The 15,324-nt window shown below is 32.3% G+C and overlaps 1 protein-coding gene across 1 annotated transcript in view; it reads left to right on the top strand.

Moving 5' to 3' along the window:
- Window positions 1–6,077, top strand: part of LOC106460702 (elongation factor G, mitochondrial-like) — a 50,766-nt gene extending 44,689 nt beyond the window's left edge. The window contains 2 exon segments of the mRNA XM_022387480.1: window positions 4,496–4,734; window positions 5,572–6,077. Coding sequence (XP_022243188.1) covers window positions 4,496–4,734; window positions 5,572–5,757 — 425 coding nt within the window. The 3' untranslated portion in view covers window positions 5,758–6,077.
- The last annotated feature ends 9,247 nt before the right edge of the window (window positions 6,078–15,324 follow it).

Here is a 15,324-nt window from a genome sequence, read left to right as displayed (position 1 = left end):
GTGGCAGAGAATATTGGTCCCAGCAGAAGGTTGCGTTAATCCTGCTGTGTGGCAGAGAGAGAGAGAGAGAAAACATCACTCTCAGTGTTGTTGGGAAGTTCTTAGCTAAATTTAAAGAAAATGGCAGCATGGATGACAGGGAATGCCTGGCAGACTTGTTAACAAGTGAAGAGATGTATGTTGCTCTTTTGGCCAAGATGAATGCCAACCCTCAGAAATCTCTCCATAGGACATCAATAAAACTTGGCTTTATGAATAATAATTAGCTTGTTTTTTGATAATGACTAGAGGAAATTTTGGTTGAAGTATTTTGTAATCTTCATGAACTTGTTCCTTTTTTTGGAAATAACTTCAAGGACAAAATGTAAAAACTAACTAGTTGCTTTCTCTTTGTTAATACACATTTCAGTAATTTCTGACATGTCATTTTGTTTTCATTCACATACTCATCAATATTAAATGTATTACAGAAATGTAACATATGATAGCAATGAAACTTTGTTGTAGATTATTGAAATAATCACAATCTTTTTAAGAACATAAGGAATAACATAAGTTAAAAAATTTACAATCATTATAATTTCCTGAGCCCTGCACCTAAATTTACTGTACAGGCTTCACAACAATAGCATAATGTGTTTATAAACTTCATTAAAGTTGACAATATAGAGAATTAAAACAGCTAAGTAATACAATATGAAACATTAATCATACATTACTTTTGTTTTATATATTAAATAATTTTTCTTGATTAATAGCTAGAGAGTATTTAAGAACCTACTTTCGAACCTCCTCACCTTTTATCTTACATCTTTAACTAATAAGGATACTAATTCTTTTGTTCTCCCTGGAGATTTTTAAGTTTCCCAGACAATATGATAAAAACTATAATACACTGAATAATTAAGGTATGTTATTTTTATAGTATGATAACCAAAGTTTACATTAACTAAATAAATGTATAGTATTATAATGTAGTTATGTAATCGTATCAACATAAAGTGTACAGTGGCCATGAAAACATCATCATTATATTGGTATTCAAATAGCACAGTGCTTTTCTGAGATTGTTGAAAGACATTTTGATATTATTTTGTAAAAGTAATAAAAACTTTATTGCCCAAGTCCCTCACATGTTCAGATTTTGCACAAAGCACTATTATTGGCCTATTACCTACATTTGGGCTTAAAGCCAAAACTAAGTTTGTGTAAAAAAAAATCATAAGTTTTTACTTTATAAAATTTGCAGAAAAGTGCTATGCACCAGTAGGGTGAACTATATGCTTTAATAAACAAGAATATTATGTACTGATATCATTATATAAACAAGAGTATTATATACTGATGTGAGCTTACAAACAAGAAATTTATATAGTGACATGAGCGTACAAACAAGAATATTATGCACTGATGTGAGTATACAAATGAGAATATTATGCACTGATCTATGCTCACAAACAAATATTTGTATTGATGTGAGCTTTCAAACAAGAAATTTATGTAGTGACATGAGTGTACAAATAAGAATATTATGTACTGATGTTAGTGTACAAATGAGAATATTATGCACTGATGTATGCTCACAAACAAATATTATGTATTGATGTGAGCTTACAAACAAGAAATTTATGTAGTGACATGAGTGTACAAATAAGAATATTATGCACTGATGTGAACTAAGAAACAAAAATAATAATAAGAGTGAAACTTTTTCAACTGTTTTAATTTTAAATGTTGTTGTGAACTTAATCAGGAGTGATATCATGTAATATTTACAATTGGTAATTACAGTATTATGTGTATATTTATAAGTCTTATTAAAATTGATGTTATGTACCTTTATTTAATATTATTAAAGTAGTAGATATACTGTTGTTAATGTACTAATCCTTGTGTTTAGAAATATAAACTAACAAGTATGTGCTGTTAACTTACTCATATTGATATAACTTTTGTTTAGACTTTTGACTAGAAATATTATGCACTATTTTTGTGAGCTTAGTCTGTTCTGATATTATATACTGTTGTAGTTAACATAATCAATACTGATTTTTACGTGAAAAAAACAGCAAATGTAAACTTTATTTAACATTTCAATAGTTAGAAAGTTGGTAGTGGGTGATTCTAGCCAGTTCATTTCCCTCTAGTCAAAAGTTCAAAATTATAGCTATGCCCTTAACAACATATTTAATGATAACATTATGATCACTTAGATAGTTTGAATAACTGAAAATTCTAATTTTGATTTGTTGATTGTTTTCATGACAATCAATTTAATCATAATTTTGATTAATCAATTGTTAGAATAATAAAAACAATGATACTCAGAACAACTAATTTAGATTAATTGGTTATTTAACTGTAATTTTGATTAAGCAATTGTTCAAATAATTGGAAACACTAATTTTGATTACAAAACAATCATTGTTCACAGGTAACTGATTAATTGATTAAATTGCAAAGCTTTAGTGCAGAATTCAACTGATAACCTAGCATTTAATGCTTACATCAACAAATATTTAGCAGCAAAATAACATACCATCTTTCACTGCACCCTGGGCAGCAAGAATAAATGCAATTTCATTGGAATCAACAATATGATGATCACCTAGAAAACAAAACACATCAACAGTATATACCAATACTGATCATTTGTCTACATAATGGTAAATAATATTAGAATTGGTCAATATCAAAATAGCATATGTAATATCTCAGGTCAAACATATAAATTACACTAACTCTGATGAAAATAAATCTTTTAAAGTCTAAACACATAGTTAGAGTGTCTGGAAAAAGCCAAGACACAAAAATTTATCATGGCAAAATTTAACTGATGCTCATTTTGTTGTATTAGCTTAGAAATAACCACTTAACTGGATTGCTGTAGACTCCAGCTGCATTTATTTTAGATAACCTCAAAAACATTTTATGGTAATGAATAGCCTAATCAAATAAAAACACTGACATCTACTGTTTCTTTTTGATACTATATGGTAAGGTAGGGGCACCTTGCTGTTTTTTTTTAAATAAATTTCTGAACCTACTTGTATAACATTAAACAATACAGTTACTAATTTATGAAAAGAATGAGTGGAAGGGTTTGGCCCTTCTGTACCCTTTCTTAGATCTATACCTGCTCATGCAACATTAAATAAGTTACTAATTCCTGAAAAAATGGGGGCCTGGATCCCTAGACCCACCCTGAAATCTAGACCTTTTCATATAATATTAAAGAATACAGTTACCTAATGTTGAATTAGAAACATAAGACACTATTGTTATTGTTTAAGACAACTGCATTTATTATAACGTAGACTTGTTACAGAATTGATTTATCCTTTGTTTAGAAGTTAAAATTATCATGAGAAATATATTTTTCGCATTGTTGATGTATAAAATATGTGAAAATGTAAGTGATATGACTGGATAAGTATAACGTTTTAAAAAATTTTTTAAATGGACATCATGTTTACAAATGCTATAAAGTTTTATTAATATCATTATGCTTAATTAAAACTGTTTAATTTTTATTGAAAAGCTTGAAATATTTTTGATTAACTGTTTTCATATTCATATCAATCATATTACTAGAAATAAAGATATATACTTTGAAATTGCTGGATTAAAATATAATTGGGTTAGTCATTTACAGAATACATTAACATTATTTTGACTTTGTTTGACTTATTTAGAACTATATGGTCCACATTGATTAATCCAAAATACCAACATATTATGGGGATGTCTCTTCTTTTATATGAAAAATATAGAAATTTTGGTCATGTTATTACACAGCTTATTTTCACATAATTAACCGAGACCATATATTGTCATTATAGAAATGAAACATTACTACAGCTAGTGTGGAGAAGTTAATCATTGTTTCTTGTTAACATAATAATATGGTATTTTCTGAATAGACTTCTTTGTTTTATTTTATTTATTTGTTAGTATGGGGGGGGTTGCATATGCTAATCAGTTAATGAGCCCATCTTTAATCAATTAGCAAGTATCACTAATTGTCCATCTCTCTCACTTATACTACTTTATCATCATTGTACTTAAAAATAGCAAGTATACCTCTGGAGCCATTCAATAATGCTTGTAAAAATATGTTGTTTTAGACTTACATTAACAGAAACTTGTTTAGATTAAAAAGTGAGAAAATTTTATTTTTAATGTGGAACTTAGATTTATGAATATTGTTTAAAAGTGGTTTAGTACATAACTTAATATTACTTTTTCATCTATAAATTTACTTATACAGACTTTTTATATCTTTATGCATGTGTATATACACACACACACACACACACACACTTTATCTCATTGTAAGTAATATTTTTTGTGGTGTAGGCTATGTTATTAATGAGCCAGAATAAATTAAGAATGCTTACTCAGTGTCTGAGGTTCTTTTTATGGGTGAATTATGATAAATATATAGGTTAAATAAAACCCATAATTTAGTAGACTACCTATATTTTGTGCTAAGAGTTATATCACATGTTTGACAGTTCATGGAATGTACATGTGTAGCAGATATTAATTAACCTAAAATCTCATGTTGTAGTGTATAAACATGGTAACTGGCATATCTTGGAACCTGTAATGACAGTTGAAGTAACAGGTCCACAAGAATTTCAGGGTTCTGTCATGGCTCAGCTTAACCGCAGGCATGGTATCATCACTGGAACAGATGCTAATGAAGGCTGGTTTACAGTAGTAGCTGAGGTAAGACACTGTAATGTTTGTTGTTTTCATAATTAAGTTGTTGCAACACTCTCTGTTTCTGACTCACTTGAAGCATATGTTGAGATCTAGTAATAGTATTTCAAGTGTAACAAACTGTAAAAAAGCTTAACAATATATAATTATAATACGTAACAAACATTGATATCAGTGGGATATATTGTAAATACCTACTCATAGGGAAGAACCCAGCTAACTATCACACAGTACAAGGCTACTCATACATATACTAAAACTTAAGTATCAGGAATGTATTTATAGATATGTTTTGGTTTGAGTTTTAGAAATATCTTGAATGATAGATAGCAGCCCTTACGTCTTTAAAGATCTACGAATTGTTTTTATTTTTCAACATGATAATATATTTACAGCTACAATATGTTTAAGGCATTAAAACATGAAGTTATCAAAAATAAGATGATTCAGTTAGCTAAAATCAAGAATGACTAGAAGATAAATTTTTATTATTAGATTTACATAAATTATTTCATTGATAATTAAACTTAATTTTAACCTTCATATTAAAGTGAGTGACTTAACAATCAAATCTGTCATATTTTCCTAGTTAACAGTTGTCAAGTTGTAACAAACTGTAAAAAAAGCTTAACCATATATAATTATAATACGTAACAAACATTAATATCTGTGGTATAGCATATACATTTAACTTTTAAACACCCCTCTTTCATGTTCTATAGAACATTCATAAGAAAGTCATGCAAATACAGCAATAACTAATAGAGAACTGAAGATTAACAGTTTTGATTAATGTATAAAATGCATGATCTGAGTATTTTTATTTTATTTTCTTATTTCTAGGTACCTCTTAATGAGATGTTTGGTTATGCAACAGAGTTGAGATCAGCTACGCAGGGTAAAGGAGAATTCAGTATGGAGTACTGCCGCTACTCCCCTGCTTTGCCTGAAACTGAGCAGGAACTTGTACGACAGTTTGAAGGAGAGAATAGCAGTACAGAAGCAGATAAACGCAAGAAGAAGAATTGATTTTTATAGAACATAAAATAATGTATACTTGTTAAAGTTTATTTATGTTTTTTGAAATTTAAGTTTTCAACATGAAATATATGGACAATGATACAAACTGGTTCTAAAAGAATTTAAGAAATATTTAAATTTTCTTAAGTTTTAAAAATCATTTTACCAGACTCTTTCATATCATCATTAATCTGTGTATGATAATAGAATGAATCATTTAATACCAGTGTCCTCACTAAGAGTGAACATGCATAGTGTGTTTAAGTTGATGTTATCTGGAGTTATAACCGTATTAAATAGAAATAAACCAAATAGTCTTTTAAAACAACTGTATGAGAAATTTGTTGTTTTTTTAATCATTAAGAGAATATCACAACTTTCTATTATATCATATAAGAAATTTCAGTATAGTTATTTTTAAAGTTCTGTCTATAACGTTTTACTGATTAATTTTTACATGACAATTATTTTCAAGTAGTCTAGAAAAAAGATATTTAAAAATAATAGAAAACTGTAGCTAAAAAGTTTGGATTTAACTGCAATACCCTACAGTGTTCTGAAATACTTTACAGTACTCTAAACATTTCTCAAGTACTTTACAGTACTCTAAACATTTCTCGGGTACTTTACAGTGCTTAACAGGGTTCTGTAGTACTATATGATATTCTACAGTACTTTATCATGCTCTACAGTATTTAACAATGCTCAGGAATATCTTAGTGTTTTGAAAAGCTCTACAGTGCATTACAGTACTTTGCATTGTCTTTCAGTACTTTATAGTGCTCTGCAGTAAGTTACACCGTACTAATCTAACTTAGTGTCCTGCAATACTCTACAGTGATCCTGTGGTATTCTATGGTGTTCTGCAGCATTCTACAGTGCTCTGCAGTATTTTATAGCATTGTACAGAACAACACAGAGTTCTCCAGTGCTCTGCAGTATTTTATAGCATTGTACAGAACAACACAGAGTTCTCCAGTGCTCTGCAGTATTTTATAGCATTGTACAGAACAACACAGAGTTCTCCAGTGCTCTGCAGTATTTTATAGCATTGTACAGAACAACACAGAGTTCTCCAGTGCTCTGCAGTATTTTATAGCATTGTACAGAACAACACAGAGTTCTCCAGTGCTCTGCAGTATTTTATAGCATTGTACAGAACAACACAGAGATCTCCAGTGCACCATGGTGTTCTGCAGTACTTTCTTTTGTTATGCAATACCTAACAGTGTTCTGCAGCATTCTACAGTGTTCTGTGGTGTTATATGATGCTCTGTTGTATTTTACAGTGCTCTGCAATACTCTAGCATGTTCCATAGTACTTTACAGTTCTCTTCAGTGTTCTACAGTACTTTACAGACAGACCAATGAAAATCGCAGTGTAGCTGGTGAGCAAGGTCTTAAAAACTGAATGAAATTTCTCCAAGACTCAACAATGATGTCCATTTTCGTCTACATAGAAAATTCTTCTGATTTACTACCCTATACACAAAATGCAGGTACTGGTCTTAAAGAAGAAGTTAGATTGAAATTATGAAGGCATTCTATGAAGAATTGAGGTAAAGGATTTCATAGCAGTAGATGATGTGTATCACTATTCTTGTCTTTCATCTTACAACAACTTGAGTAACATAAGCAACTTCAAAATTTACCGAAGTCTGTATGTGATGCTGTATAATTTAATAGAAACACTGCATAGTTTTGGATTTACAGTTAGGTATAAAAAAAAAGAAAAGATTAAGCACATCTCTAGCCTATGACCAAGTGCAAAGTATAAAATCAGAGGTATATATACTCACAACCAAATTGTATTCCACTTAAAGTAAGAGGAATACTAATCCAGGAAACTCCAGTCAATGTTGACATGAACACAGAAACTGGATGGAAAGAGCACTTTCTCTCAATGGGTTGTGTAGTGTTTCAGCACCAGAGCATTCAGCAACAACAACTGGAGGTAAAACAATGTGGTTTTTACATCAAGGATTGAGAAGAACCCTGTGGTAACATAAGAAATGTCTAGGTGTCTCTCACCATGCAGAGAGTATAGAAAACCTGCTACAAACTGTGAGCCACCAAGAATAGATCACGCTATGAAACTCATGAATTCATGTTTTATCAAAGACATGAACGAAACATCTCTCAGTCACACAACTTCCAGCTTGCAATGTGTCCTTTAATGAGTAAGTTACATAGTTTTGGGCAGGATACAACAATGTATTGTAAAATAAAAGTGAGACTAATTGTGCAGTTACATACAAACCAATCATCAATGCTCCTCTAGTAAAAATTCAGACTATGTACATCACCTTGAAACAGTGCCAGAAAAAGAGTAATGCTCTTGACCAGACATAATCACTACTGATCATGGCCCAATGGTTATATGCTGTAGTACAGAAATTGAAATGGAATAGCTGACAGAACTTAAAACCAGTGTCAACAGGCTTGGAGGCTTTTACACGGCTGGTGCCTTTATTGCAACAGTCGGCAAGATGTGGAGAGATGCAGGATTAAAGAATTTGCTGGTAGATTCTGATGTTTTTGCTGTAAGCAGTGGTAAACAATATGATAACAGGCAAACAGTTCAACAGAGATGTTTGAGGAATTACTTTGGCATATGAGGAACTCTTTCTAGGTCAGTTCTTCTTGTAGTGTCTCGATATGTCAAACAGATTCCTAGAGAAACTTGGTTACAGCTGATACACACTCAACGTGCCTTGAAGTCAGCAAACCTACCAGTGATACAAAATGCTGTTATGAAAAGTGAAAATATGCTGCAAGATCATATTTTGCTTTAGTTGCGAGAATTTAGAAGATGTGATGAAATATCTCCTACTACACTCCAGTTTTGGATAATGTTTTTTGATGTAGTCCAGATTCTTTTGTTGAGTGAAATGGAAACATTTTGTTACAGCCATGTTACCATATGTGTTTGCCACAAACAGAGCCAACTATGTGAGATGGATTCCAACCCATATTCTACCCATTGATGTAGTAGAGAGTTTTTTGTCAAGGAGCATACAGGGCCCTTCAATGTTATATAAAGCTGCTGAAAAACCACAATTCATGACATGAAGAGTGAAAGTGATATAGTTAGTCTCACAAGAAATATGTTGAAGCCATGGGTACCAGAACTGGGATAAATGATAACAAGGACATTCCCCACAAACAGTGATTGTCATCGTCAATGACTAATCCCTTTGACATTGGTTGTCACTAGCATTGTATTCTTCTGCAACTTTCCACAGGGCTGTATTGCTCTTTGAAAGTCAAAGTTGCTCCTATATATATATACTGGAGAACTCTAGTTTAGCTAGTAAAGAATTTAGGTTTTTATAAACTCCTATTCAAAATTCTGGGCTGAAGACATTTGGTATTATGGTAAGGAAGTCCAAGATCATTTTTGACTGCAAAAAAAGAGATACATGCCAAGTTGGTGTTTCGCAGAGCTCTAGCACTTTCTTGATGCAGTGATAATGTCGACAGACCCAATTCTTAGTCACCCAATCATGAGTATCCCAACTGCTTTATTTTATGAAGTTGATGATTAATGTGCAAGACAGACATGATGCATAAATTAGAAGAAAATTGTGACAAAATCACTTCTCTGCCCTCCATAAAGTAATCTGAAGTTGTCTTCTTCAGAGATGCCATGCTGATTTCTACAAAATGCATGCCAAACATATAAGAACATTTGTTGCACTAGAACATCGTTATGTGGATCAGATGACAAAAGCACTCTTCAGCTGGAGAATGTCAAGGAACTTTAGATAGCAACTGGCAGAACCACCTCAACCAAAGATCTATGGCTATATATTGCAGCACATCAAGTATGCTAAACCATGTCTCCCATATTTTGTTACATTCTCCTAATGCTGTATTCACTTACTTGGTGTGACACAACTTATTTCTTTTTGAAGAAATGAAATAACGTTGTCTTTAAGATTGTAGCAGAAATGGGCCCAGAACACTTCAAATATCCTGCTTCGTTTGGATAGAGACTAGAAGAGCAATGTAGTCTCTGCCATTGTATGATCCAAAAGGAAAGCACTTTGCATAACACTACAGTCTGATTGATCTTCAAACAAAGATGGATTCAACATGTGACGTTGTATTGGTACAACCTCCGTCTTCTGAACTAAGCTTTCTTTAGAATGTTAGAAAAGTCACTTGGAAAACTAATTTCTGAGTGTTATCTCACATTGCACACCCTGATGTTGGCTCCCTTGAAGGCCATGTGTATAAAAAGGGATGATTACCAGCTCATGCCAACCCTTTTTGAAGATGGTAGATTAGTAGAGATGATAAAATATCTCATATATGCATGTACTGGGAGAAAGTTATGCAGTAAGAATTGTGGACGTGCTAAGGTTGGCATAGCCTTATGTGAGATGTTTCCATGTAAAGCTAATGATTAAGACTGCAACATCGTCTTCACTCATGCCATCACAAGTACACATGATGACTATGTTAATAATGAGAGTTTGAGATATCTTGTCAAGGAAACAAAGACTCGGGTATCTCAAGGTTTTGCTGCTTGTTCTCTTATGTTACATTCGTTACAATTGCAATGATCTTCAGTGTACTATTCGAACTATCTTAAGTAACTTTATTGAGGTGATAGTTAATTTCTTTATGTGTATTTAGCAAATCTTTAGTGTGTTAAAACTTCGTTTTACTTTTTTAAATAATATTTTCTGTAGAGCTGTAGAAACAAAAAATGTACTCCGGAATTTGTCTTCTAAACCCACTGTTATGACAATAACGCTTATATGAATTCTGTAGATATCATGAGTGTAATTTGCACAATTTAGATCTTCACGTTACATATCAGTAAAAAAAATATATATATACTACTAGGTCTTAATGTCTTTTGTTCATAAAACTGACAATTATTTGACTGATAAAAGATGCAAAATGAATAACAGCATCACATATTCCCATTTTCAAAGTTTGAACTTTAATTTAGAACATGATGTTGACATTGAATGAAGAAGTTCACACTTTTAATTTAAACATAAAATAAACACACACACACACACACACACACACACACATATATAGCCATTTAAATTAAATTTATAGAACCTTTAGTGGTGGAGATATTAGATTTTATGTTTTACTTGATTCCTAATATGTATAACCTTGCTACCATAGAAACGTGATATTATTTTTTGAAAAAAAAATCTCCATATATTAGATATCATGTAAAAGTTGATTGCCTGCATGTTAACATAAGACATGTTTGTAATTGAAAACTGAACCCACGTCTTTTTATAGGAGTTAGAAATGTAAAAAATGGTAAAATTTTGAGTTTTCATGTTTTGACCTTAACCTTTAGGCATGACACTGACTTTGGATTTCAAAGGTCATGTTATGAATAGATAGTGCATATCAAATAATATACATTTCGGCACTTAAATAAAATTATATAGATTGGTTATTGAGACATTTATGTAATTATTTTTTATTCGTACTCCAGAAAATAAGGAGGTTGTTACCAAGGTAACCACTTTTCATGATATTCAGGAAGATTATGATCATCATAACAGGGTACTCCAAAAAGATGAGATCTGTCATACCTTTAAGTACCGACCTGCATTAAATTCCTAAAATAAGCATTGTACGGAGCCCTGTCTTAAAATAAGAAAGGGATTTTGTTTACTTGGTTGTCATATGGACATTTTACGACCCGACTTTACGATGTCTCCACGTGTGAGGCATATTGGCTTTGTTGTACCATTTGTATTAGCTTTATTTTAATAAGTTTGTATAATGAAACCGTTAGTTAACCAAGATTCATCAGGAAGACCAAAATTTTCTCCTTAGCTTTATTTTGTTGGTGATAGCACGTTAACACCCAATAATGAAGTCCACAACTTTGACTAATTTGTTAGATTTGAATCCAGCAATCTTTGAAGACGTGTCTATATTCCTCAGAGATGATAAACAAGGAAATTCACTGAGGTCCAGGTACTTTTTGCTGTAAGTTATTTCTAGTCAGACTCACATTTCCTGTTTTATAAGCAGAATAAGTTAGCTCGCTTTCTGTTAAGCCAAGATGGCAGACAGAATTAGTTTTGTAGCTTCTTAAGTTATAAATACTATTTAGACTTTACTCTTAAAGCTGTCATCAAAGATTGTTCTACAGAGGGTTGAGTACAGTCGATAAGTCGTATTTGAACTACGTGCATCAGAATTACATTTGACATTGTTTGACGTTTTGTAGGTAGTGTGACGTTATCGAAATTTGATCACTTTCGGGAAGTGTATGTAAATGATGCAAATTATTCATACACTCAGTAAAGATGTGTTCAAATCATGGATTTAGAATTTTAAAGATGGTAATATCCTTTGTACTTAATTACATTGAAAAAGAAAGGAATGTGGATCATCTCAGGGCACCAGAACTCTCCAAAGTGAGATTTGTAATGAATTGTACCTCAATTATGGTAAGCGAAGAGAGACATCTTTTATTTTGCTTGATTGTTTGTTGTTCAGTGCAAAGCTATACGATGGGCTGGCCGTGCTTTGCCCATCAGAGGTATCGAAACCCGATTTTTATCATTTTAAGCTCTCGGACTTAATGCTGAGCTCACTGGGGGGTTAGGCAAAAATGTAGAAACACAAATATAAGAGGTAAAATCAATTTATGTGACTTAGACAACACTATGCAACATAATTGAGAAAAATCTCAGCTCTGTAAACGAAGTCAACAGAGTATGTGTATGTACCTTCCATTCAACTGTCACATAAGTCAAACAGCTAGAGAATGAATCAGATATCCATGCTATTTTATATGAAGACATATTTGTCAATTCATTGGATGCAGCACCTATGGATTTCTATGTGGTTGAACTGTTGATACGGGCAATGAGAAACTATTGTTCTCTTACACTAGGTGGATTATGGAAAACTTTCAAAAAGGAGTAGTGCACCTTGGACATGACAGCCTTATGATGGAGACTTTTGCAAAATAAATTACGCTACAGGACGTTTCTTCAAAATGCAAGGTTGTCAGATAGAACATACCTGAATGTAGCAGTGTGGATTGTAACAAAGTGGCAATGCTCAAAAATGTTAATATAACGTACTCAACCTCTATAGAACTCATAGGCACAAACACCGGGAGGAGGGGAGAGTTGGACAAAACTTTTTCAAGTATCTTTTATATCCTCCTCAAAATTGAGGCACCAGTATTGACATTTGTACATTACCTTTTTGGCAACATAGTTTAAGTATCAAGCTATCTTCAGCACACAGGATTTCATAAACATTCATGTCCTCCTGAAATTTTTACCACGGTTGGGTGTATGATAGAACCCATGCTACTTCTTCACGTCTTTCAGTTGCTTGTACAGTTTTTCATCACTTGTGCTGCAATGGTTTTTACTGTTTTACAGAGACGAATTTACTGGTTGGAGGATAACCTATCAGCATGCTGATCTAGTCAGTGGTTTATACAGTACAATTGCACTCTTGCACCATTGCAACTGTACATTCAGTAATACGTTTTTGACTTTTTTCATTTTATCAGCCATTTCAGTGAATTAAGGTCAAGTACCAAACACGTAATGGTGGTAGAGTTCCTTCTTTTTCTTACTGTATTGACATTCAAGGGTTGTTAGCAAATGACTAGTATGTCTAATTACATGTCCATACCATCATAAATCCGTGAGAATACAAACTAATTCCACTATAACTGGCATTAGTATCCAAGTTGAATAGATAATCTTGATAAAAATAAAACAATATTGATGTTTAAACTGAGGCATGCCAAATTTAAAGAGAAGTGCTGTCCATAAGTATACTAATTTTCACTTCTTTTTTACATTGTGTTTTTTTTTCTTCTTCTTCAACTAAGCCAGAATCAGAGATTCAGATTCACACAGTAATAAATTTTCTGTCTAATTTGATTGCTACTCTTATCTGAGCTGCAAGTAAGTGAAACTAGGAATGCCAAATGTATTACTATGATATAATATTTGTTCCTTGCTTGGTTTGCCTTGTAAATATAATATTTTTCGTCTTCACCTATTGTACGACTACACCAAAATTGCATTTTCTAAAAAAGAGCTATCATCAAATGATCCAAAGGAAGATCTGAAATAAGACTGGGAGAGTACAACGAATGTATAAAAAAATACAATAGCAACGTCTCCTAAAGCACACGCAATACCAATGTCACTGTTGGTTATTCCAAATGTAAAACTGTGAAACTATAATCTTGAGGTGTTACCTGACACCCTCTGTCATTACTGCTAACATCTACAGCAATCTTTCCCACTAAAAATGTTCATGTGACATCAAAGGAAATAGCCCAGGCAGTGTGTAACTAGGGCAATAGCAATTTAGCCACATTTCATAGCTAACTCTCTATTGTTTTATTTATTATCTAGCCGTAACACGTCGTATGTGTGAAAAAAAGTTTTAATTCTTGGCAAACAAGACATTTTCCTCTGTATAAACTAAAAAAACACAAATATGATTTATGACCTAGAATACCATGTTAATTTTGAAGACAATAAGTGTGATGATAGGTCATAAATGGAGTATTTGGAAATGTTCAATTGTATGTATTAGAATAGGATGTATTGAAGATTTAACATGCCAAAAGAGATGGCATCGTTTTCTCTACATTAACTTGGATATCATCTTTGAAAGAAACTTTAATTCTCTTTCAGCATGTTATTCTTCCCTACGTCCTATTTCAACTAATTTATTGTGTTAAAAGTACTAAATACAGTTAGAAATGTTTTCAAACAATTCATTTTAATAGTATCGTAAAAGTTTCTAGCAAAACAAGTATTTAAAAGTACCTGAACAATATTTAGTGTTCTTTTAAACTGGATTCAATTAATGTGTTCAATATGTGGACTGAATTTTCTGTGGACTTCTGCCATTTTTCTTGGTTTTGAGACACGTTTTAGGTTTTATGTTAAATCGTTCACCAGGTTTGCATTTTGTGTAAAAAAAAAGAAATTCTGCGACAGTATAACGGCTCTTGCTGAGGGTCTCAATTTTGATTCGTCATTAGGAGGGTCATTTAATCCTGTTTCTGTGACAGCTTCTATGTTTTAGTAACAGTTGATTCTTGGTTTATCTATCTTTATCCTTTTTTAAAAGTTTCCAATGATGCGCAGTATAATCGTCTGCCTGCCCCATTCCAGTGAGAGTCCTGCATTGGAAAAGAAATAATCGTCTACTTGACCCATTCCAGTGAGAGTTCTGCATTGGAAAAGAAAGCGCAGTGTATTTACTTGCGCACACGAAAAGACAGTCGTTTATACTAACTTACTGCTGAAGTACCAGGAAGCCTGCTGTTCGAGATTGAGAAAATAAAATGCCCTATCAAACCTCGATGGTCTTAGTTGACACACATTGCATGGAATGGGGTTCATTTATATATACACATACACACACACACACGCACACATGTATATATTTTTACAACATTTTATTTTACTTTTAAACACGGGTGACTTTTAGTTGGTAGATTCGGGTTTCTAGGTTCAAAATATGTATATTAAAATGATATTGTTACGTCTCCGTTTGTTAATTAATTTTCCGTAAATTCGT

Source organism: Limulus polyphemus, unplaced genomic scaffold (genome assembly GCF_000517525.1).
Source record: "Limulus polyphemus unplaced genomic scaffold, Limulus_polyphemus-2.1.2 Scaffold818, whole genome shotgun sequence".
In the NCBI taxonomy this organism is placed as follows: Eukaryota; Metazoa; Arthropoda; class Merostomata; order Xiphosura; family Limulidae; genus Limulus; species Limulus polyphemus.
This window is presented reverse-complemented; position numbering and strand designations above follow the sequence as displayed.